The 25,725-nt window shown below is 40.6% G+C and overlaps 1 protein-coding gene across 1 annotated transcript; it reads right to left on the bottom strand.

Annotated features, from left to right (window-relative positions):
- Positions 1–4,732: 4,732 nt before the first annotated feature.
- On the bottom strand, positions 4,733–24,183 carry TWF1 (twinfilin actin binding protein 1). Its single transcript, XM_050903713.1, has 9 exons — positions 24,159–24,183; positions 20,763–20,840; positions 18,037–18,215; positions 16,652–16,747; positions 13,370–13,474; positions 8,633–8,758; positions 8,284–8,434; positions 7,737–7,858; positions 4,733–6,021 (listed from the first exon to the last, which is right to left on the bottom strand). The coding sequence occupies exons 1-9, from the start codon at positions 24,181–24,183 to the stop codon at positions 5,851–5,853; spliced, it is 1,053 nt and encodes a 350-aa protein (XP_050759670.1). The 3' UTR covers positions 4,733–5,850.
- Between the last annotated feature and the right edge of the window lie 1,542 nt (positions 24,184–25,725).

The raw sequence follows: 25,725 nt of genomic DNA, 5'->3' as shown, positions 1-25,725 counted from the left end.
TCATACCGTAAAGTCAGCACGTACAGACACTAACAGGGGATAAGAGTAGCTGACTTCTGTTTCATTTATTCCCTGCAAAAACATTAAACTATCCTAGGATCCATACTTCTTTGTATTAATTACTGTATGTCATGGTTTAACCCCAGCCGGCAACTAAGCACCATGCAGCCGCTCCCTCACTCCCCCCACCCAGTGGGATGGGGGAGAAAGTCGGGGAAAAAAAAAATAGAACTCCTGGGTTAAGATAAACACACTTTAATAGGACAGAAAGGAAGAAAATTATAATAATGATAATAATAATAAAATGACAATAATACTACTAAAAGAATTAGAATATACAAAACAAGTGATGCACAATGCAATTGCTCACCACTCGTCAAACGATGCCCAGGTAGTTCCCGAGTAGTGATCTGCCCCTCCCAACCAGCTCCCCCAGTTTATATACTGGGCATGATGTCATAGGGTATGGAATATTCGTCAGGCCAGTTTGGGTCAGCTGTCCTGGCTGTGTCCCCTCCCAGCTTCTTGTGCCCCTCCAGCCTTCTTGCTGGCTGAGCATGAAAAGCTGAAAAGTCCTTGACTTAGTATAAACACTACTTAGCAGCAACTAAAAACATCAGTGTGTTACCAACATTATTCTCATACTAAATCCAAAACACTGCACTGTACCAGCTACCAGGAAGAAAATTAACTCTATCCCAGCCAAAACCAAGACACTATAGTAAAGCTTTCCAGGACACAAATTGGTAACTTGAGTCATTCAAGTTCTTTGTGAGTAAAGGGATGATCTAGTTCCATAGAACTGGAGGTGAGAGAAAATTTGGTACAGTTCCTGGTGGGTGAAGAGAGCTCCGTGTGGGAGATGTTCTTGGGATAGAGATAGGGCTAATACGGCTGGCCTACACCCTGTCTCAGCAGGGAAGGCGCCATGGAGGGCATCCAGGGATCAGTATCCTCAGTGAAAGAGCCAACCTTTTGCATGTTAAGGATCTAGAGAACTGTAACATAAAGCAATTTGGTCACCCCCAGAAGGAAGTACAAACAAAAAATAGCAGGAGTGATTTATTGCAATTCCACCTAAGACTCTAGAAAGCAGCAGCAAGATAAAAGCAAATGCTAATGAGCCAAAGAAAATTGCTGTTAAGGAAACCTCTTAGGAAGGGCAACAGCTCTCCCCTTGGCTACAGCAGGAGGTACCAGAATGGCTGTTGCGAGTCAGACCAGAGGTGTCTGCACAGCCTGGGGGCCGGGACATGAGCCATTAGTGGCTGCTGAGGAAAGAATGCAAGAACAGGACACATATGTAGAGATACTGCATTGGAATATGATGGCTTTGTACAGTTTGCGGCTCATTAACTTTGAAAAGGATGTGAGGTCTTCATTAGTTATTAAGCCTCTACCCAACTTTTTTTGATCAGTTTGTCCAGTTGCCTTTTGAGCCAACACACCTTTTACCAGACATAGTACTTCGTATTATTGAAATGGGAAGAATTGCCTCATCTTTATATTTGGGCTGGCCAGCTGAGAGTTTTATTTAACACCCACTGACCAAAAAGCAAATAAAACTGCTTCTGATATTCATGGTCACAGAGGCCTAGCCTATTGCCTCCTCTTACCTTGCTCCTGCTCCTCTTATAGGAAGAGGAGCCATGAAGATGATCAGGGGCTGGAGCCCCTCTCCTATGAGGACAGGCTGAGAGAGTTGGGGCTGTTCAGCCTGGAGAAGAGAAGGCTCCAGGGAGACCTTATAGCAGCCTTCCAGTCCCTAAAAGGGGCCTACAGGAAAGATGGGGAGGGACTCTTTATCAGGGAGTGTAGTGATAGGACGAGGGGTAGCGGTTTTAAACTGAAAGAGGGTAGATTTAGATAGGATACGAGGAAGAAATTCTTTACTGTGAGGGTGGTGAGGCACTGGAACAGGTTGCCCAGAGAAGTTGTGGATGCCCCCTCCCTGGAAGTGTTCAAGGCCAGGTTGGATGGGGCTTTGAGCAAGCTGGTCTAGTGGAAGGTGTCCCTGCCCATGGCAGGGGGATTGGAACTAGATGATCTTTAAGGTCCCTTCCAACCCAAACCATTCTCTGATTCTATGAATAGCTTTGTTCCTGTATAGCATTTTGCATTAAAATTATTCTCTTAAATCCTAGTTCAACACATCTTCAAATTTCCTTCTTTCAACTGCAAAATTTCCGTATCAGTGATTTCCCCATGGGGATGTGTTGGCAGGACAGTTAAAAGAAAGGCCAAACCACTAATGTTCTTTTCAGCTTGAATTTTGAGGGCAATAGGAAAACTTCAAGCAAACTACTTTCAGTTTAGACAAAAAAACATTAATGGAACAATATCATTTGAGTAGTTTAATTACACTACCACCTCATGCTGAGCAAGTAACAACAGATAGAACTGTTAAATTACTAATCAACTACTTCAGCATTTTAGAAGGACAGAAGAATTTTTTGAAGGGGCTTATTATTGAAAGCATAAAAACCTCAAGAGATGAACACACTTGGCTTCTGGTATGGAGGCCTCTGTGCTGCTTCCATAAGGCAACAGGAAAGTAGCTGTTTCTAACGTACTGATTCTTCTCCAATAGCAAAAGCCAGGAATTCTGCTTCTGCCCACCTCCCTTCTTACACCCTGCAATCACTTTTTCTATACTGCTTTCTAGTCCCGTGGGAACTGCCTGTTACTTACACATCGTGGTGTTAGAATATAGACCTCTGTTAAAGAGATTATGAAATGATTCACACAACACCAAACTAAAGCATCAATCTTTATTTATAAAGTAAATTACAAAATAGATAAGGTAAACTTAGTTAATTTTAGCATCTGAAGGTGGTTTTCACTGAACACATAGACACTGTAAATCAAGTTTCCTTTATCAATGTGTTTATCCAAGTAACAGAGCAACTACTACCCTGACTAGTTTTACAAACCTCTGATAGGAGTGTTTTAAAGGATCAAATTCTCCATACCTTGCAACATAAACATTTCAAAAATAATTACCTGTCATGTTAATTAACTATTTAATAGCTTGTGAGTTAACTGCAAACAGCTGCATTGCTTTTGGGCTTTATGAAGGCCAACAACAATTTGAATGGACACTTTCAATTATTAAATGACCAGAGACAGTTAAAGGAATAACTTTCACTAATGCCCTCATTTTGTGCTGGCTCTGAACATTCATTAACAGTAGTAGTGTTATGTGAGGCAACTACGCAGATGTAAACGTGAATGATCTTACAAAAAGATCAGATGCTTCTTATTGCTTTGTCAGGAGAACAGCTACAAGAGGCCTGGAGAGGCAGTCGGCAGTGCAAGACTTCATACAATTCTCTTTTAGGGGAAAGGTGGGGGGGAAATATGCTCAGGACATGACTCTCTGCTGGCTGGTCAGGGATTTGGACACCCACATAGAATATTTTCAAGTAAGCTAACTTACCAGGTCTGGTTTGGGCCGAACTCTAAAGCAGCTCATTATAAACGCCCTCACATAATCACTTAACCAGCTCTCACATTCCTCCAGATTAAGCTTTCTACCTCCTATCCTCAGCTACCTAGGGCAGGATTAGCAAAAAAAACCCAAACAAAACGCAACATGCACATAAGCATATCAGGTCAAACTGTTCATTATTTAAAACATTTGGTATTAAAAAGCTGAACTTCTCTACTGGCTCAAATAAGTGTAACAATGTACATGCACTCTTGATATGGCTGACACGTGCGCAGGAATACTAAATTCAAACAACCCTCTAGCAGTAATTTTTAACTGCTACACTCAAAGGTTTTCCTTAAAAAAAAAAAAAACCAAAACAAAACCCCCAAAACCCCAAATGAATTAGGTGAGCTGAAAAGATTCAGAGTTCAACTAAAAATACATTTAATTACAGTGTACAATGAGCTGCACACACATTAACCATGTTTAAAAAACAATGACACTTGCCTGACAGGTAGTACCTAGAAGAAACACTTCCAAGGCCAGCTCCGTGCCCTAGAGGGAGAAGGCAAGAGGCAGAAGAAGAACTCAGTAGCTAAGGGCAAGCGGGAGATTAGCTGAGGATCAAGAGCCATTGAATTGGGTTGATGTAGCGTATAAGATTAAATGAAAAAAGCTGAGGTGTCAAATTTCTACTGCATATAAAAAACCACAGTAAAACCAACAACTGTTGCAATCTTCACATTATATAGTGCAATCTCAGACATCAATAACAAGCTAGTGTCTCCAAACAAAATAATATATAAGATAAAACAAATTTTATCAGGAACTAGTAGTGTCAAAGCATTATTTCCCTACAAAACTAGGTTAAAATCTATCTTCCACCAGGTAAACACGTGATTCAGCTATATAATGTGTACACCCAGCACCTATGATAATATGCAGTGAACCAAGACTTGCAACTCCCATGTAGCTTTAAAAAAAAAAAAATATTCAAAAATCACAAAGCTCACATACAAGACATTAAAAAGCAAGTCCCCACTGGGGAATATAATCTATCCACTAGTATTTGCCTCATTACACAATTTTAAATATTTAAGGTCATCCAATACTTGATTTCCACATCTAATTCTTCTGTAATCCACTTTTTAAAATCATCTATTTTTTCCTCTTCCTATTAAACACATTACTCATGGTTCAATCAAGTTCAGACTATTCTGGCTGATTTTAGTATTTTGGAGAAGGGAAGGCGGGGGGGGGGGGGGGGGGGGGGGGGGGGGGGCGCGCGGGAGAGACAAAATACTAACCAGGTGCTGCCAGCAGTTATTCGAGACCTGATTGGATTTTGTTACAGATTTAAGTTGCTATTAAAGTTCAAACATTTAGGAAAAGTCATTTTCAGAATACCTTGAAAGTTAAAATTGCAGTTGATACTGCAAACACACTAGGATCTCAAGAATAAGTCACCATTATGAAGCAAGTCTATTTCAATTTTTACTGAACTTACACAGTTTTATATCCAAGTGCACAGATAATCAATTATTTATTAGAAACTTTAAGCATATTGCTTTGAAAGCAGCTCCATAATCTACTGAGTATACTAACTCCTGCACTTTTAATCACCTTTTACTTGGTCATTCAGTACTTAGTATGTAAGGCTTACGAGTGGTATAGAAGTCTGGAAAAGCTGTAGTGGTTTTATACCAGATTTCTTTAAAAGACAATTCCATGAAATTAGTTATAAATTTGAAATGACCATGCTTTTGTGTGGGAAAATACCCAGCTATTCCTGAACGCCTACATTAATTGATGGATAACTAATTTTAGTTTATCTTCTCTATTACAAATAAACCAAACCAAAACCAAACAAAACAACAACAAAACCCAACAATGCATCATGTCAAAACCAGAAGAAAACCACCTATTGTACTATTGTCTGTAAGAGCTACAAGGAAAAATAAAGATTTATCTGGGACAGTGCTATATAGCCCTCTAGCTCTTCTCACATGGAAAGTCTTATGGGTTTCAATAGGCTACTCATAAGAATACAGGTTTGTTATCTAGGCGTACAGCTGCAACTTACCCACAGAATACATGGGCTTAATAGTCTTATGTTTGCAAAGTTTATGATCACATGTACAGCTATTAAATAATGGATTCTAATTTAAAATAAAGGGATACTAGCTTGGTTTTCCTCTTCTAACTTTAAAATAATTAGCTCTTCCACATGTCATAAAACACGGTCAACAAATATAATCATGTAACAATATAAAAAGTGTTGAGGTCAGAAGAGAGAAGAGTAAAAAGAGCCTTTTTTTTTCCCTAGCATCTATGAATGGAATGATTTCAGTTCATTACCAAAAGTCAGAATTTCGTTTCTTACTGTAATACTTTATAACAAATGCAAACAACAGTTTCTAATCACTAGGTGTTTCAGTCTCTGCTGGACCTCTAATCAGTCTTCGTATTCCCCTCTTCCCCGCAGGACCTTTTGGTTTAGCAAAACTTTGTTTGTGAGCATGTTGTTTTGGATGAACCTCTTCATAAAGAAAGTCAGCAGTTAACTCATCACCATTATCTATTTCAATCTGGGGAAAAAATCCAACATTTATCATATTCATCTTAAAGACATACTTAAAAACATTTTGAAGTTTTGCTGAAGCTCTAAATACTATATTAAAACCATATGTGCAATAATGTTCAGAGTCTAGCATGAAATGTTCTCCAACTTGTGCCTAATGCACTGAGCAATCTTGGATAGTTTTTCTGAGAATCCACTATACTCTTACCAGGATTAATTGTGATTTGACTTAATTATTTTTCCTGAAATATAAGCACAACTACACAGTACCTATGCCAAGAAACTTCCTCTGTCCCAAGCTTTAGTACAGTATACATGTTAATACTAACTAGGAGTACACATTCCATGTGGAAACAAGTGCGTATTTACTCATCTGTAAAGTAACTTCCTTAATAAAAGATAAGAAAGCAGCATGCAAATCTTTCAGAACTACAATTTCCTTTCTTTATTCTCCCCTCTAAAATAAAAACTTTTCATTGTCCCAACAAAATCTCCACATTTTAAGAATTAAAATTTTTCACTAAAATGTGTTTTAAACACTAATTGTAAAAGCAATGTGCATACATATTGTTGTCTCTTGAGACAGAAGGGGAGCAGTACAAACAGCTTATATGATTAGCTGGCTACTGCAACTCAGCAAGTATTCAAGCCAGGGAAAAGCTAAAATAAGTTTAATGAACAAAAGCGGGGATTGTTTTGGTTTTTAAAAATTTAAGCGTATAAACCTGAGTGGAAAGAAAATACTTTTCTCAAGCCAAACCCCACTGTTTTGAATTGCAGGAATTTAGAATTCAGACAAATGCTTTGGCCCTGCCCTGCTCTGCTGAGCATTCAACACTTCATGGCCTGCCAACCATAGTACGTGACGGACTTGCCAGCCACGGTATTGCTGTTACAAGTACATGCTTCAGAAATATGTCTATGGGAATTTCAGGAGTCACATGGTTCATTTATTTCATTGTAGAAAGGAAATTTCTGAGAAATAATTACATATAAAAACACGTAGTGCTAATCTACTTAATTCATGTCACCTCAGTAAAAATGGTTAGTATTAACTCTGCTATTTTTTAGGTAGATATAATCCCCACAGAAACCAAGCCTCAAAGTTTTTCTAAATTTACAGCACAAGTGTTAAGAATGTAACCATAGGTCACATATTCCACAAATGGACCATTCCTATGGTCTCTGGTCTGGAGGTAAGAAGCAACTTATTGCATAGCAGTAAAATCTATACAATGTGAAAAGATCAGCTTACTTGCAAATCCTTGTTTGCCCCATCAAGGACTCCTAAGATAGCAGTTTTAAGTTGCAGAACTGCAGCTTGAAATTATTTTGAAAACCCTTAAATAACCTTGGCTTTAAAGGAATTGAGTGTTCAACAACAGCAATGTGTTGTGGTCCAAAATATGAGAGGTCTTTTAGTAAGAAACCACGTTAGTTCTAAATAGTCCTTCAAAGTACTCCCAAACACTCCCTTGATGCACAAGGATATGTTTGTTAAAGCTATGAAAGTGCAGAAATTGTGAACCACAGAAAAGCTTCCATGACTTCACTTTGTATCTAGAGCTTTATCAACAAGTATTTCTTGTTCAGGACAAACTTTCATAGTTACACAACACTTTTCATTGTTTAGGTAGAAGGTGGAGGCAGAGACAGTTATAGTTAGATATTAAGAAGGGAACAGAAGGATGGAGAAAATACCAGTATATCCAGTGTACTTACCTTTCTAATTATCTGCATCCACAGCTGTCTTTCTACAATTTCTAACAGTGGACTTTTGCAACTAGAGTAGAGCATTCGTTCTCGTATACTACAGGTATACCCTGGCATAGAGTAGATGAAAACTGCAGAAAAAAAACACAAATCAGACCAGAACTACACTCCATCAAAACCTGTATCATAAAATCATTTACAGCAGAGAGGCATTGCAAATCAACTATGCAGTCTGAAAAGGAAAAATGTAACACTATTCTGGATCTTTTTTGCTTCAGCAAGTGTTTCATTTCAAATGGGGGATGAGAGAATGGCCAGTATCTTTATGTTTTCACATGACAACTGATTTATGAGTGTTCATAATCAAAAGGGGTAGCTCACTACTTTCTAACCATAAGGAGTCTTCAGAAGTCAGTTTCACAACCAAATGACTCTGAAATTTATGATCATGCTGACAGACAGATTACCTTTATGACACATCTTTCTCTCTGCCTCAAAGTTACTAAAGTACTTGACACAAGCCAATGAAATTTCATACTGGGAAATTTTCTCATACCTATGGATTCCAAATAGTCTCCTTCATGGGCATGCTTATACAGGAAAAAGTGGTAACGCGCAGCATCCTTCGGAATTCTTTTTGGCAAGTCCTTAAGTTCAGTATGAAGTGTGTTGGCCAAAATAATAGTTTCATTTTTCATATCAATTTGCTGTTAACAAAGCAAACCTGAATATAGTTAATACACAGAAAGCAAACCAGAGAACATGACAGGATGGAAAAAAAATTTGAATTAATCTAATACAGAATGGTAATTTATCAGTGTACATCATCAACGCACATTATTTAATGTGCAGGTAATCTATTTTATACTCACTATTAAAAAACAGTTAAAGTATTTTATACTTGCCAGTTGTACATAATTGAGTTTCTTATTTTTCAATTTCTCCAAAGCCTGAATAGCTTCTTTAGCAATGGGGAATGCTACTCCTTGCAATGTTTGATGCTTGGTATCTACACCAACGTCCGTCTGTACCTGGAACACAAGTCAATTGAGATGTAAACAGAAACCTTTGCAAGCATTCATTTGGTTTCATACGATAACTGACAATGCATTGCACATGGTTACACACAGAGTTAGCAGTAGCTACGCCAAGAATAAACTACCCTAAGACATCATCCCCATATACAACAGATTTGCATTTTTTAATTTACAGGTCATGTTTGCTTGCGAACCTGAACACAGTTTTGTATCTCTGAAACAACTAGCTTTGCAGAGCCAAAGGAATCATCAGAGGGAAAACTGGCTCAAGTGTCAATGAGGAAGCTCTAAATTAAATTCTGGTATAAAGATACAATAAGCCAGGAGAAAAGAGCTTGATTTTCATACGCTGTGTTATACTTTTGAACTGACAATATTGCTTATAAACTTTGTTGTATCTGGAAACATTTTAGATCAAAACATACAAATGTCATTTCTAGGGAGTCAAAATTTTCAGAGGATGAGAGAAATCGTATCTTATGAGACAAACTAATCTTGAAGGAAAAGCAAAGCAACTTCCCTCTCTCCTGCTTCAACAGCCTCCCCCCAAAAGCCTATACCAAAAATAAAGCAAACAAAACAAATAAAATCTTAAATTTTGACTTCTAGAAGGTCTAACACAAAGTAAAAAAAGCCAGGGTAACTCAAGCTAGACAATTGTTCATAATCCAGTTATGTTAGTCACAAATTATTTGAGAGAAAAGAACAGTTATTTTAAAGCTTTTTCAAGAATTTATGTTTATCTTAACATTCATGCAGTTTTTCTCAAAACGAGCTCTGGCCTCCAGTTTTCCCAAGTCTGAACTTACTGTCTAAGTATTAGCTTTTGAATATATTGACTTACTTTTATAATTCCACAAATACATTTAACATTGGTGATGAAGCAGCAAAAGTCAGAAAAGTGTACAAAATGGAAAGTGTGGGTCTTAGATCTATCAACAAGAAGATGTTCAGCTTTAATTCAAAAGAGATGCTAATGAAATATGAAACAAACTGATAAAAAAAAATAAAAAACAAAGATACTTGGGGCAACACTAAATTATACTCCACATTTTAAGGAACAGCTTGTCAGCAACAAGGAAAGAGGAGAAGAAAGCACGTGGAAGAGCTTACTTTTGTATAAAGATTGACAAATTTATGAAGAAGGCTATATAAAAAATACTTGCAAAATATATCTGCATAAAAGCCTGATTAATAAACATAAAGTAGGCATCACAAAAATAATAAACCATAATAAAATACCATACTACATAAACCATATTAAAATACAAGTAGAAAAAAACCCAAACATAAAAATGAGCTGTGAAGTGTGGGGACAGGCAAGGGAAGAGAATAACCCAGCATAACTTCAGATTTAAGAAAATGAACAAAATCTACTTGTCCATACTGCAACATATTTCAGACCATTAAAGCAAAACAAAACCACCTAAGTCACTTAAAAATATTTAAATTCACACCATAAGAATTGTTAGTGATGGCTGCTGAGTGGTGGATAAAACGGCAGATGAAATTTCCTGTGAATAAACGTAAAGTAACATACGCAGGAGGGAAAAAAAACCCTCTCTTCTACCTGCATGGTGATGGGGTTGAGCTAGCTACTACCACTGAGGAGCAAGACCTTGCAGGTCACACTGAATATCTCTGAAAATATAAGCCCAGTGGCCAGTCTTGGCAAAAAAATCCCAAACAAAACCAAAAAAACCCAACACTCCCCACCCACGAATGAAATGTTACAAATTGTTAGAAAAAGAGTAGAGAACAGAACACATCATTACGCACTGTAGATATCAGTAACATGCCTGCATCTTGAATACCACATGCAGTTCTGGCTTCCCCATCCCTCCATCTCATAAATTACATAGCAGAACTGGAAAAACTGCAGAGAAAAGCAAAAGGATCAGAAGTATGGAGTGCATTCTTTAGGAGGAAGAACTACCTAGATTAGGACTCTTCAGCCCGGAAGAGATAACTGATAAGGAATACAACAGAGGTCCATGGATACAGAATCATAGAATAGTTTGGGTTGGAAGGGACCTTTAAAGGTCATCTAGTCCAAACACCCTGCAACGAGCAGGGACATCTTCAACTAGATCAGGTTGCTCAGAGCCCTGTCCAACCTGACCTTGAATGCTTCCAGGGATGGGGCATCTACCACCTCTCTGGGCAACCTTTTCCTGTTCCAGCGTCTCACCACCCTCATCGTAAAAAATTTCTTCCTTATATCTGGTCTGAATCTACCCGCTTTTCGTTCAAAACCATTACCCCTTGTCCTACTGCTACAGGCCCTACTAAAAAGTCTGTCCCCCATCTGTCTTATAAGCTCCCTTTAAGTATTGAAAGGCTGCAATAAGGTCTCCCCAAAGCCTTCTCTTCTCCAGGCTGAACAACCCCAACTCGCTCAGCCCGTCCTCATAGGGGAAGTGTTCCATCCCTCTGATCATTTTTGTGGCCCTCCTCTGGACCCGCTCCAACAGGTCCATGTCTTTCCTGTACTGAGGACTCCAGAGCTGGATGCAGTACTCCAGGTGGGGTCTCACCAGAGCTGAGTAGAGGGGCAGAATCACCTCCCTTGACCTACTGGCCACACTTCTTTTTATGTAGCCCAGGATACGGTTGGCTTTCTGGGATACGGTTGGCTTTATCAAAGGGGAGGGGGAAACGGAGGAATGACTTAATGACTTTTTTCTGCCTTCCCCTCACAATCTATAGGGATATCAGAATAAACTAGTAGATAGCAGGCAGTGGTTCTTTACATAGTACTTTGTCAAGCTGTGGAATACACCGCCATAGGATCCGCGGCCAACAAAAACTTTATGTGGATTTAGAAAAACGACAAGACTAGATGATGGATGAAAAACCCATTAAGAACAATTATACAGTAAGACATCACCTCTTCCTCAGGAAGATCCCTACCTGCAAACATTGAGGCAACAGAAGAGTATTCACGGGAATTATCATGGCCTTCCTGCCCTGCTCTTACACCCTTCCTAGAGTTCTGCTGTTGTTCACTCAGGGACTTGACAGCAGACTAGGTGATCCTTTGATCTGACCCAGTAAAATATTTCTTAGGGTAATTATGAAAGAATATACATATGGAAAACTCAATTTTTTTATTTTTTTTTTAAATCAGAAAGCTGTTAGTCTTCTGCATCTAATTACAGGCTTCATAATGGTGGAAATAATGAAGAGAGAAATGACGTAAGTTAATGTATTGCGAGATGCTACAAACAAAGCCAAAATGGCAGCAATATACAGTTTATGTCTCTCTGAAAAGCACAGCTATTGCTGCTGAAGTTTCATAATAGCACAGAAAGTTTGTCTGCATGAATCAGCTGTTAAACACAACATATGTAGTGCATAAGAGATAATACTAATACCAGAAGTGATCATCGATACAACAGAAGTTTTACATTCATTAGTGGGGTTTTTTTTTTTAAAGCTGTTCAAGTAAAATGCAGTGTTTGATGATGATGAATGCATTTCTGCATTGGATTAATCAAAATTAGATATGGAAAATAACAAAAGACACCACTGGAAAAAAAAAGTCAATAAACAACAAAGTTGCAGCAAAAGCACAGCAGAGTGAAAACATAAGAGAAGATACAGAGCTGCATTTAACATGATGGTTTGCCGGTATCCAGCTGCAGACACAAACCATATTTCAAATACATGTACCACGGCTGTAAAATACAAGCCTAAAGAACTAATAAGATCAGCACATGACCTATTTTAATAAATGTCTGAACACAAACAGTGATCAAGTGAAGGAAAAATGTGAGAAGAGAATCCTTAAACTTTTCAGTCACTAGCTACCTGGCAATCATCAAATTATTTGGTTAAAGGCATTTGTTAGAGGTTTTTCTATAAAGCATTTGTAGCAAAAGCAAATCAGTCTCTTAAAAGGACTAGCTACTTGTTTTGGATTTCTATTTTATTTTTATTGTAATTCCATTCATTTCCTATCAGTCTTAAAGACAAGTGCACTGGTGCTGGAAGCTAAGTACGTTTCCTCTAGGAATAAGGCTGCTGAAATACTCCTGGCAATCATTCACTGCAACAGTTGCTATTTTGTGTTTTCTCTACAATTTCTGCCACCATGGGAAATGTATGTGGGCAATCACAGAATGGTTGAGGTTGGAACGCACCTCTGGAGGTCATCTTGTCAAACCACCCTGCTCAATCAGGGCCACCTACAGCCAGTTGCCCAGGTCTCTGTCCAGACAGCTTTTGAGTATCTCCAAGATGGAGACTCCACCACCTCTCTGGGCAACCTGTGCCGGTGCTCAGTTACCCTTCACAATGAAGTACATCCAGTGATATTAAAAGCACGGTAAGGGCCAAAGTTGCAACAATTAAGCCTGCAGTTGCGAGGCCTCTGACTCAGACAATAGGCCTTGCAAACTCAGCAAGATCATGCCACTTCAACTCCAGCCATCATCACCCTGCAGTCTCAACTCACTGAGAAATAAATTTATATTCTTGTCCACTGAAACTTTCTGAAACTTTACATTTTCTGTTCTGCCCTTTTATAGCCTAGAAAGACTTTTTCCCTACAATACATTTGGAACTCTGCACTCAGTTTCCCACCCATGCTCGAAGACATACCTCATTAATTTTAATCTGTCGAAGTTCCTCTTCTGCTGCAGTCAGAGGTGCAGGGGAGGACTGTGATATCAAATATTTTTTATATCCATTCAGTGAAACATCATCCTGAAAGCACAATATCAATATTGATCATTTTTTGATAATAAGTTTTCTTCAAAGATGTTCTATGCAGCACAAAAAAGGCAATTACCTCCCATACAGTTATGGTCACTTTATTTGAACGGATTACAAGTATAGGTGCATTTGCAAATTCAGCTCATCTTCCTGTATAGCAGGGTCCACTGGGGTGCTCTTGTACCCAATTGTACCATGGGCAGCATTTCCACAATCAGTCCCCAATTACCTTGCTAATTCAAAAATTGGCATTAATGAAGACTCTGTGCATGAGGTTATTCAGCCTTCTTGGACAAAACCTCACAGAATTGCCACAATTCTAATAAATAATAAAAAAATTATCTATTTTCTTATAAAATTCACATGCTCAGACTGGTAGCTTATTGGTAGTTTTCTACCTAAAAAATGGAGACAGAAATGCTACCTTAGCACAGGGAGTAAGCACATGATACTGCAAATAGTTTAGGATGCAACGTCACAGAAGTGATGAATTCTGATAACCACTTTGGGGAATTCGTTAATACTCAGCGTCAGTTGTGGCCCTCCCCAAAGAGGCTGATACCAGAAGCAAATACTGTTGTGGTTTTATTATTAAGGTGGTCACTCAGAAAAGGGCAGGATTTTATGCAATCATATGAATGTGATTTTATACTCAAGTTCTGAGCAGAAAGAGAAAGCTCCTTCTTAGCTCTTCCCTTTCTGAAAGGGATAGACCTTCCTGAATACAATTTCCAGTGCCAATATTCCATTATGCCTTGTTTCTGGAGCCCAGAGGTATCGAGGTTAATACATGTGAAGTAGCAGGTGGGACCATAACCAGGTTGCAACATAACCAGAGCTGGTTGCAACTAAACCATCCTTGTGCCTAACAAAATAAAGACAGAGTAACCCACTGGATGCTGACGATCACGATTCTGAGTGAGGTTTGTGACTCGAATACCTTGAAGAAGCTGTGATTTTCACACAGATGAGCATTAGAGGCCAGCTTGTCATGGTTTAACCCCAGCGGGCAGCCAAGCACCACGCAGCCGCTCCCTCACTCCCCCCCCAGCTCCCAGTGGGATGGGGAGGAGGATCAGGAAAAAAGGTAAAACTTGTGGGTTGAGATAAGAACGGTTTAATAACTAAAGTAAAATATAATACTAACAATAATAATAACGAAATATAATAATAATGAAAAGGAATATAACAAAAAAAAAAAGAGGGAAAAAAAGACCAAAAAAAAGAAAAAAACCCAGTGATGCACAATGCAATTGCTCACCACACACTGACTGATGCCCGAGCAGTGACTCGCCCCTCCCGGCCAACTCCCCCCTGTTTATATACTGGGCATGACGTTCTATGGTATGGAATATCCCTTTGGCTAGTTCAGGTCAGCTGCCCTGGCTCTGCTCCCTCCCAGCTTCTTGCACACCTGCTTGCTGGCAGAGCATGGGAAACTGAACAATCCTTGACTTAAGATAAGCGCTACTTAGCAACAACTAAAACATCAGCGTGTTATCATCAACATTATTCTCACACTAAATCCAAAACACAGCACTGTACCAGCTACTAAGAAGAAAATTAACTCTATCCCAGCCAAAATCAAGACACAGCTACAATTAAGAAGTTTATAAAGACACTGAAACCAACGATTTAGAGATATATTAAGCTGTAACATAATGAACTTGGAAAAAATGAGTTACATTGACTCCATGCTCTAAGTGCCCCGAGCACGTTCTGAAATAACAGTAATAGACAAATGCAATGCTCCTTCCTTACAGTTGAGATGGAAGCTCAGACTTGGGCTCCGAGTTGTAGGGCTAGACGCAAATTCTACGTATTACATAGACTGCTAATGGTTTGGCACAAGTGGCGGCGAGAGATTAGTTCATTGAATGGGCAAGAAAAAAATAACATGACCTCTACCAGTTAACCCTTTTAGCAACTCGCATATCTACTTCTCTAGAATACAGCCTCTCCAGAGAGGTTTGTTAGTGTGTTTGTTAGGATAATGAAGCCTCCACCACAGGTTAATGCTGAATATAACAATTTACTCGGTCAGCAGCAGAATTATTAGCCTCATGTCCTTATGGATTTGTGTGTCCACCACAACAGCCCATGCCTCTTCCACAGGTTTTTCCCCACTACAATATCCTCTATTCTTCCCCAAATCTCCAACTCCTTCCCTTCCTTCAGCACCAGCTCCCTATGTCAATAGTGGTGGTGCTTTGGTTCAGATTTGTGCATATGATGAACTAATTAACAAGCCAAACAGAAGATAACTACTGCAGTCTCTCTGTCTTTGCTGAAGGAGGAAAAGGGGAATAATTTGGATCTCTAAGTAATCATCAGTTTTCATGGAAGCTATAGGAATTCTGTATCTTTGAGAACTCTAACTTGATTTCTTTAAAACTGGCAATGGATTAAAAAGTCAAGACTGTCTGATGTCTGCCTGACAAACGGGCAGACATCACAACCATGTAAGACTTATTCCCCAAAGAAACCAAAGTAACACAATAGCCTCATATCTCCTTACATGCACAGCACTTGCAAGCTTTTCAACATCCCTTAGAAGCTTGTTAGATTTCATACCTTCCAGTTATCTTACTGTAAGTGAACAGTCAATTATTAGTATTTTCATTGAACAAATCAGTAACTACTAAAATTCTGTTTCCATAAGTTAGGATGGCAGCCATGGACTTGAGTTACATTTTATGGTCAAATTCTAAAGAACTGACAACTTAATATCCTTGGTTTAAGATAAAAACATTTGTTTTCAGATGTTAACAGCTTACAGATCACTGTTCTAGCCCACTTCTGATTCAGACCCATAAATCCAAAATGGCTTGTGTATACAATTGGCCTGAAAGTTACAGTGTTACAGCTTTTACAGGATTCATTCACATGCATGCAGTGAGATCAAGAGATGCTCCTATTATTCTTAAGATTGTTTAGTTTTCATAACCATTTGAAGCAAGGACTTCTTAGCTTGAAGCTGTTAAATATACTTAGTTACTTGTTCAAATGAGAGCAATTACATTTTAATATTGGAATAATACACATAGCTTTTAACTCTTTTTTCCTTAATCAAAAAAGAGCAGAAACACCACAAATCCATACCAGTAACATCAGCTACTATATTTAGTATTTAAAGTCAGTGTGCTGACTTCAAAAAGAAAAACATACCTGTACCGTTCCAAATACTTCATCCTTAATGTGACCACCTCCAAATTCTTTCTTAAGCGTTGCTCGGGTTGCTGCATACAACATTTTTTGACGAACCTAGCATATAATAAAACAGCGTTGTTTTGGTTTGGGTTCTTTTTTTTTTTTTCTTTGGTGTACACAGAGAATCCAGCATGTTGGTGTACCAAGTCCATTAACAAACATATCTCTTGAAAAAAATATTTTAAGTGTTGAAACTGCATTATGAAGTTGCAATTCTTAATAAAGAACAAACTCCACGGAATGAGCTCTGGATCACGATACTAACACATGCTATTAAATTCTCAAGGGCGTGATACTATGCATTATTATCAAAGTAATTCCAAAACTAAATTGCAGCTGTAGTAAGAGTATGAGCTTTTATTTAATGGAAAAAAAAAGTCAACATAATCTTTACTAATTTTAAACGGGAAAAAACACAATTGTTTAAATCTTTTGTCACTGGTCCGTGTACTAATGGATACAACAGATAGAGAAAGAGCAGACTTCAAATAATTCATTATTATTTTTGATTTGATAGTGACTACAGATAGTTTTGGTTCAACTACAGAGTGGAAAAATTAAATTTTCTGGGGGTAGAAGATCTAATAACATTTGCTCCCTATCAACTTGTGTCTAACATAGTCACTTATTCCTCTCTCAACAGGCCCATCTTCCCACCTTATTTCACTGTCACGCCATCCTCACCACAATATGTCACCTTTTCCACCTAATCTCTTCTATGCACTCCAGCTCTTGGTGTCTTACTATTTCCTAACTGCTAGGGAAAGTAGTAGGAATATTGAGAGCGCTTTACTTTCTGGCTTCCCTTATCTCACATTCCCAGAACCTGTACACAGTATTCTAGTTTCTCCTAGAAATCCTTAACTCTAACCTCAGTTCCCTCCCATGTTCTCTAACTACTAAGAAACAGTATATTCTGTGGCAGGTCACAGATCCACAAGTGCCAGCTGTGCAGCCAGCAAGCCAAAGAGAATAAACAGATTGAGCTCACACTATAATCCTTCTAAGTAACACCCATTGAGATTTCTGTCCTATATCCTTCCATGAATTTTCATGAAACACTGACAGAAAGATAGACGAACAAACAGGGCAAAAACATTGTCTTGTCTCCTCCAGTCAGGCTAGAAATAAATTGGATCAGCTGCACTCCATCTAGACCCACTGATATTGCTCCTCAATCAGCTTCAAGAAAGATGTTTTCCCAGTTTTCTTGGGGGAAAGTGAGGGGAAGGTTGGGGAATGCTTCATTCCTCAAATCCTTTTCCTTGCTATCTAGGATTCAGATCAAATGGCATTGTTGAAAAATCACTAACAACATGAAGCCTCTGATGACTGTTACTTACAGGAGAGTGATCAGGTGACCATGCAATGAAGATCCATTCATATCCTTGAGCATTCTGAGAATCTAATCTGTATAATATATAACATGGTTGCTGGTCTTCAAGAAGGGGAAGGACAAAGGAATCATAATCCTTTTCCCATGATCCAACTGGCCGCCTAGAGGATCCCACAACAAGCTGCTCTATAACCAATAACCAAAGCTACAGGTTAGCAACAATACAGTTAATACTGTTTTTCAAAATTAGCAATTACAATAAAGAGTTAATCAGACACTTAATCTTTCATAATTATGTCCACAAGAATGGAAGTCAAGAACAGTCAGTGTGAAAGCAGGTGAATTCCTACAAAAGCTGTGTATGTTCAAACCCTAACTTACTTTAACCCAAATACAAAAGTTGAGAAGTAATGTGCTGGTTGTCATCAAGTTCTTTGATCTGAAGGGGTAAGACCGATGTCAGTGTTTTTAGCATAATGTACACAGAAGGGAAATAAAAACTGTCTTCTGCCAGTTAGTTTATTTTTAAATTTGAATACTTAAGTAGAAACAAGATGAGAGTAAGCTTTTAAATTTTAGAATTAGAATTATTGATGCGCTTGCTATAACATATTAGTGTTTGTACTCATTATAAGGAGTCAGTAACTCAGTTATACAGTGAAAAGAGTTTGGAATGAATATGCTTGCGCTAATCTCTTTAACTTGACTATGTAAGTAGATAAACCTCTTTCTAACACAGCTTCATCACTATGGTCTCTTTAAATGACTGAAGTTGTTTATTATGTATAATTGGCTTAAGTCTGTATAGAATACTTCAGATGAGATTTAATTATGTGAACAGCTGTAGCAACAAGATTTTTCTCTTATTTATAAATCACATCTCAGCTTCCAAAGGAAAGTATTAGTATAGTGTCTTTCAAAACATTTATCAGCATCCCCATAAATACTAGCCCACACAATCAAAACAGAAATACCTTGTTTAAATGGGATCCTACAACAGTCTGAGGACCATCACAGTAGCTAGTATACAAAACCTCTTTTGAGAGTCTAGGACCTAACTTCCAAAACTTCAGACAAAAGTACAACAGTATACAAATGCCCCTACAGCAAAACTTTCAGAGCAAGGCACTCTACCACTGTAAGTCACAGAACATGAACAGCTCAGGGAGAGGGTGTTTGGACCTTCTCTGAATTAGATGCAAAGTAGCTGCAGTTGACCTAGACCAGAGTATTCAGAATGTACTTGCCAATTCTGAATACTAGGTGGCTTTATACTCACTTGGATTTAGGACAGAAAAATACAATCAGAGGAACTATTGCTCAGAACCAAATCTCTTCTCCTACTAACTCAGATTAGCAGAACTCAATTTGACTATTATCTGTTGACTAAGGGCAGTTGCTGAAAGCTCCTGTTTTCATGATGAGGCAACTATCCCTCTTCCAGTATTCTGGGAGTTTGAGAGGTTTCTTTTTGAACTGTGGAAAATAGTATCAAAGACTGCATTCTGCTTCTACATAGAGACAAAATGCATATATTTTTATATATATACACACACAAACACATACACACAAAAAGGAAAAAAAATAGGGAATGTCTTCCATTTGTATCTAATTTCTAGGCTTCATTTCATATTAAAAAGTAGCATACACACAAAAGCATATTGTTTTACCTTGCCTAATGGGGGAAAAAAAAAAAAATTCAATGGTATGCCAGCATTCGCTACCTTGTGCTAGTAAGACTTTACCACAGTGACCTGCCTATAATATTACTATTGCCACTTCCTTAAGGAAAGCAATATTAAAATGTCAGAAGACTTCCTAAGAAAAGCAAACACAAAGAAGGTAACAGCAGGTTATTTACCTAACAATAAAAGTATGTATGTGTATGTACATGTACATACATGTACCTTTCTCCAGCTAACAGGTATTTCAGTGTACTGTAAATGAATGAACTCTAGAAAGAACAAAAAACCCAAGGTGGGCATTTGACGTACTTGAAAAGATTGACTATATAACACACTTCATGATTTAGTCTACCAGCACTGCTATTATAAAAAAATAAAAAGTAATTATGCATTCTATCTTGCAGTGTTTGCAGCCTTGATCACTTGCCAAGATCAAAGATCAAACTCAAGTTCTGCAAGAAATTATGTAATTTTATATTTATACATATACTTGAGATTTAAGGAACAGTTTTAGCTTTGAAAATTTGTACAAAGTTACAGACTTTTAAAGATATTTTCTATGTAGCCAATTACGACTTAAACATCTGCTTTAATAGGACTTTCTACATGCAGCTGATCCCAGTATACAAGGCAGATAATACTTATACTTCATCTAAAGTGACTAGGTGCTGTGTAAGAATCTGTCTGTCTCATGAAGGTAACCAAAGTGCCGAAACACTACACAGGTGTGGAATTGTTTTTTCCTCTACTCTTTCTTTAGTAAGAAGATAAGAATAAGGTCATTTATATTATCCATATGAAATACACAGCGGTTCTTGGTAAAATATGAAATGACATTTGGAAGAAAAATTCAAATGCAAAAATACAGTAGCATCATACTGAAAAGCTTAGCATCACCAAAACTTAAATCTTACCTTCTGTATATGAGAGACCTTAGTAACATTAAGTTTTGCAGAGTTTTGTTTTTTAAACAATTGTCCACGTAGGTCACTAAAACAACTAGGAAAATATCTAAAAGAATCAGAGGAAAGATTAAAATTTGACTAACCATTGTCAATGACTATTTTTAAAAGCCTGTATTGTCCATTTCTGGCTCCCACAAAGGTGTCTTTAACACTTCCACTAGCTGAAAAAGAGAAAATAAAAGTAACCAAAATAACACATTTCACTTCCCTAGGACAAAGAATATTCACAAAGGTAAGAACAACACTGGAAAAGTGTACAACTGGCCCTTCACTACAAAGTTGGACTGAAAAAGGAACACGGGAGTGATGTTCCCTCTATGCTGCATACTCTTCCAGCCACCGGCATGCCACAAAAAGATGACAGGCAACATTACAAAACAGCCCTGCTTTCTAGCATACTGTGTGATTTACAACACTGTGAAAATTAAAGGTGACATCACATCATCACTCTCAGGTTTCAGAGTTAACACAGCAACACAATAAAAATATGGCGCATCTCAAATTACAATAGCTTCATGAAGTCTGCAGGCTTAGTACAAACTTTCAGACAGAAACTTTAGGCCTGCCAGGAAAATGTTACAGCTTGTCTGGCAAAAGTGCCGGTGTCTCCTGAGGACTCCTCTCTGAAGAGTATCAGTGAAGGCTGCTACTCATTGCTCATCTTTCTTATCACCTTATCTCCTTGTCTGTATCTTGATGACATTGTTCAAACCCCGACCTAGTGCAACAGGATAGCTTTATAATGAATTTACAAAGAAGTAACTAAAACTATTTTAAAATGTCCGTAATTCACATTGACACTACACGACAAACATGATAGACTCACTTCCCTAAGCACACTGAAGAACTGTGCTTGAGTGATGCAAAGATCATTCTTATCTCAACTGCTCTGCTAAATAATCCAAGTGCAAATCAGTTTAATTATACCATAGACAGGTTGTACAGCATTTATTGAAGAACATTTATTGCAAACTGGTCCTTTAAGTGATCCCACAGCACAGCACCAGCAAAACAAACATCAAACCAGGAAACAAATAAAATGGATTATTTATAGTCAGGTTGAGGCCAACTGAACAGATGGTCAGATGGTATCCAGCAACGTTACTGCCCATACTCAAAACATTTTAAATTTATGCCCATCAAGGGGATGCCCAGGCCCATTCTGAAATTCCAAAATGGCATGGGAGGGAAAGGGGGTGTTAAACAAACTGAACTGCATCGAGTTACCAGTCCAACCCCAGCTTCATCCCAGTTAGGATCTTCCCACTAACCAGTGCAGCACCTCACTGTAATTTGCTGCCAGCTTTTCTAATCGTCTCGGCCGGTCCTCACCATTCCATTCAGCATGCGAACGTTGCACCACTTTCTAGACCTTTCAGTTCCCCCAGGACTTTTTTTTGTCCTCTTCCTGTCTATTATCTTTTTGTTCTTTATTCTCTCATTTCAACCCTACCAAAAAAAGACCAAAATACAGCAGTCCCTGCACCAATACCAGAACTGTGACAGCTCCTAAAGTAACATTTTGAGACAAGACGTCTGAAAAACCATTTCATTATCAAGCAATCTATGCTTTTTTTTTAATAAAGGTTTTAAAATTCACAACAGGGTGATATGATTTTCTACTTAAACTTTCTGCATAGCAGAGACCTACAGAATTAAAATTCAGGTTTATTTCAGAAATATTTTACAGGGAATATTATTTTTAAATTATTTAGATGACTGTGAACATATTCTAGTGTATTTTCCCACAGCTCAATGCATTCTGCGACTTCCTACACTATTTATCTGCACTGGCTTGTTTGAAAGTTCAGTCCTTTTAGCAACTGCCTGGTACATATCACTGTCCCCATGACTTCATTTCTGTTTCCAGAAAAGAGCAGCCCATGCTGCCAAGTCTTGCAATTGTTTATGAGTGACAGTAGCCTGTTTGTAGCTAAAGCCAGCAATGGCACAACAAGTGCTATTCCTCTTCCAAATTGCAGAAGCGGATGCTTTGCTGCAAACAGGACTCCTGATTAGTGTCTGCCGAGACAGGATCCACGCAGGAAAGCTGCCGAGTTCTCTACAGTTCTCCTCAGAGGACAAAAGATTCTCAAAGACATGAGGGAGAGCAGCAGAAGAGGCTTAGCCACTCTTCTTGCTTGTGGTAAGCAACAGGATATTCTTCTGCTCCTCCCTCCAGCATTGCCAGGAGAGAGAACAAGGGAATGAAGAGCCACTATAACAGTTTTCCCCAGCCTGGGAAAAAAGCTATCCCAGATGCACCTCTAGCCTGAGAAGGGCTGAAGAACGTAAAACAAGCAGCAGCAAAAAAGAGCAAAGATTGGCATGCAGGAGAAGGAAAAGAAGAGAAGCGACAGGCTGCAGACCAAATGGAGCCAACGGACAAAAAAGGGAACAGAAGAACAGTTACGAGCTGCCGTGGCTGGGACAAAAGTCACCTTCAACAATAAATATGGGAGAGCAGGCAAAGTACACGATACTAGTCACCGAACAAGCAGATTGCAGAAATCGAGACAGTAAAACCCGACCCCCCATAATCCTGGAGTATAATCCCTGCTTAGCAATTCTGTGATTCGGGGGACCTGGTAATGCTGAGAAACAATATGTTGTCTTCTTCTAATTGCTCCTCGCACCCTCCAAGGCCTGGAAACACGGGGAAAAAAAGGCTCCCCCACACTTTTCCCCTTTGTGGCCTCCAGTGATGAGCTCTTTAGTGGGCTTCCCTACTCCGGGGCTCCCGGCTCTCCTCAGGGCTCCAGCTGCAACGGCCCCGGCAGCGACCCTCGGCATCTTCCGTGCTGTCCAACCCATCCCAAACCCGCTGCGGCGACCCCCAGAACGCCACAGCTTCTCCAAAAGCCGGGAGGGGCGGGAAGTGCCCGGGAAGCCCCCACAGCCCCGGGCGCCGGCTCCCACCTCACCACTCACCCCGCCGCAGCAGGACAACCTGCGCTCAGGGAAGTTACCTGAGCCAAGGCAGGGGGGGGGGGGGGTTCGCCATTTATGGGTTTCTGCAGTGAACAGTTTTCTCAGGCGGGCTCCCTGCCGCCCTAAGGCGGACAGGCGCGGTTAGCCGTGCGGATAAACCCTGCAAGCCTTCGCCTGACTGGGGACGAAGCTCTGGGTTCGACCCAGAGGAGCGGCGGCCGCCCGGGCCGAAGCCAGCAGCAGTTTCCCCCCCCCGCTCAGCTCGCCTCCCCCGCCATCCTGCGGCGGAAAGGACGGGCTCCTCCAGCAGCGAACAAAGAGCGCGGCAGGGGAGAAAATTCCGCCGGGAACGGCCCGTGAAACGGCCACAACGGCCGCCGCCGCCCCCCGCGCCCTGACCCGACCCGCGGGGAAAGCCGCTCCACCCGCCTCCCGCCAGGCTGGCAGGGGGAAAGGAGGGCAGGGGGGCCCGGCTGTCATGAGGAGCAGGTGGGCACCGCGGTGCGGAGGTGGCGGTCAGCGCTCCCGGGGGAGAGCCGCGCGGGTACCTTGGATACCGGTCTGGTGGGACATGTCGCGTCGCACCGCCGCGCCGCGCCCGGGGCAGTGCAGTCTGCCGCCTCCCCGCCCGGCCCGGCCCGGCCGCGCACACGTGACCCGCCGCCGCCACTCAGCGGCCGGGAGGGAGCGCGGCGCCTTCCGGGCCCGGGCCGGCTCCAGCGCCCCGACCGCGGGCAGCGGCCGCCCCGCTGCTGCCCCCCTACGGCAGAGGCCCCCGCCGGGCTGCGCCGCGCTCCTCGGCCCGCTGGGCGCCGCGCCTCCCCTGTGACCCGCTTCGGCGCCCCCGGAGGGCTCCTCTGGGTGCTTTAAAACGGGGACGGGGTGCAGCCCTGTCCTCTCCTGTCCTGTCTGTCGCCCCCTTCACCTGCCGTCCTACAGCGTGCGGAGCGACCTGCAGCGGGGCGTAGCCGGCCCGGCGCCTGCCGTCGTCCTTCCCGGCAGAAAGGGACAAGTGCCCCACAGGGCTGCTTGTTGGCCGAAGTACTGAAAAATAACTGAGGTGAATTTAGTTGCTCTCTCGGAGTCTGTCGTGGAGACCTCCCGCTCTTGCTTGGGGCAGCAGGGAAGGAGCCACAAGGCGGGACACCAGGCTGCTTGTGTGTACTGTGCATTTTGCGTTAAACAATCACCTGATAAAGAGCCCAGAAATCAGGGGGCAGAGCCCAGAACCACGGACGGCTCTTTCAGCTCAAGCCCTTGCCCCTGACAAGGCAGTCTTTCTCTGTTAATCTCGCATTATTTGCTACTTGGTGGCACTGCGTCAACAGAAATAGTGAAGATTTCTTCTCTTTAAGCATGGATCTGGCGGTTGGGACGCTCGTCTGCGTTGGCAAGGCATGGATCCAGGCAGAGAAAGGGCGTACCCGCTTCTCAGTGAGTGGCCTATCCACACAGCCAAAGGCTTTTACACCTTTTCAACCTGTGTTGATAGTTTCCCTGAACTTTTTCTTTTAAAGTTCCCAGTGAAGGAGAGTCCTGCGTCATGAATTTAAGCATGCTCTGAAGGTAGGTTTGCTTTTGCTAGCTGTCTTTCACAGGCACATCTGTCTACAGGTTGAGAAGCACTGTCCTCTGACAACAAAAAGATGGCCACTATCTCTTCTTTAAAAATGGCTTCTGTGTCCTGTAGTCAACGTTTTTAATCTGTGCTGTGGTCTGGATTAGACTCCACGGGCGAAATGTGCAGGCAATTGTAGATGTAACAGGGCTGTAGGCACTTAATGTAATGTCCTGATGCTGATGATTCCTTCAGATTCCTGGGAGTTAGCAGGGGGTTTATGGGTCACTATTCAACCTGACAATGTAAGGAATGCAGTAACAGGGCATACCAAATATCTAGCCCAGTGGACCAGGCAAGAATAGAAGAGTAAGGCAAGCGCATGGTAACCCTTCCCTGGCTCACCTTCCCAGCCTCCAGAGCGCTGCAGCTCAGGAATTTCTGAAGTCAGCTGTGTTGGTAGATGTGGGTGCCTGCGCTTTGTCAGATCCCCAGTTTAAAGAGGTGAGGGATTTAGTGTCCTATTTGGGAAACGTGAAATAGCACTGTAACTGTAG

This window comes from Gymnogyps californianus, chromosome 1 (assembly GCF_018139145.2).
Source record: "Gymnogyps californianus isolate 813 chromosome 1, ASM1813914v2, whole genome shotgun sequence".
NCBI classification, from domain to species: Eukaryota; Metazoa; Chordata; class Aves; order Accipitriformes; family Cathartidae; genus Gymnogyps; species Gymnogyps californianus.
The sequence above is the reverse complement of the archived record's forward strand: the minus strand, read 5'-3'. Positions and strand labels throughout refer to the sequence as shown.

Excerpts from the sequence above, each read along its gene's own strand:
- TWF1 (XM_050903713.1), bottom strand. The coding sequence starts at position 24,183 with ATGTCCCACCAGACCGGTATCCAAG. Across the intron at positions 20,841-24,158 it reads CCACCAGACCGGTATCCAAG|CTAGTGGAAGTGTTAAAGAC; the intron begins GTACCCGCGCGG and ends TCTCTTTTTCAG. Across the intron at positions 7,859-8,283 it reads AGACTATTTGGAATCCATAG|TTTTCATCTACTCTATGCCA; the intron begins GTATGAGAAAAT and ends TTTTTTCTGCAG.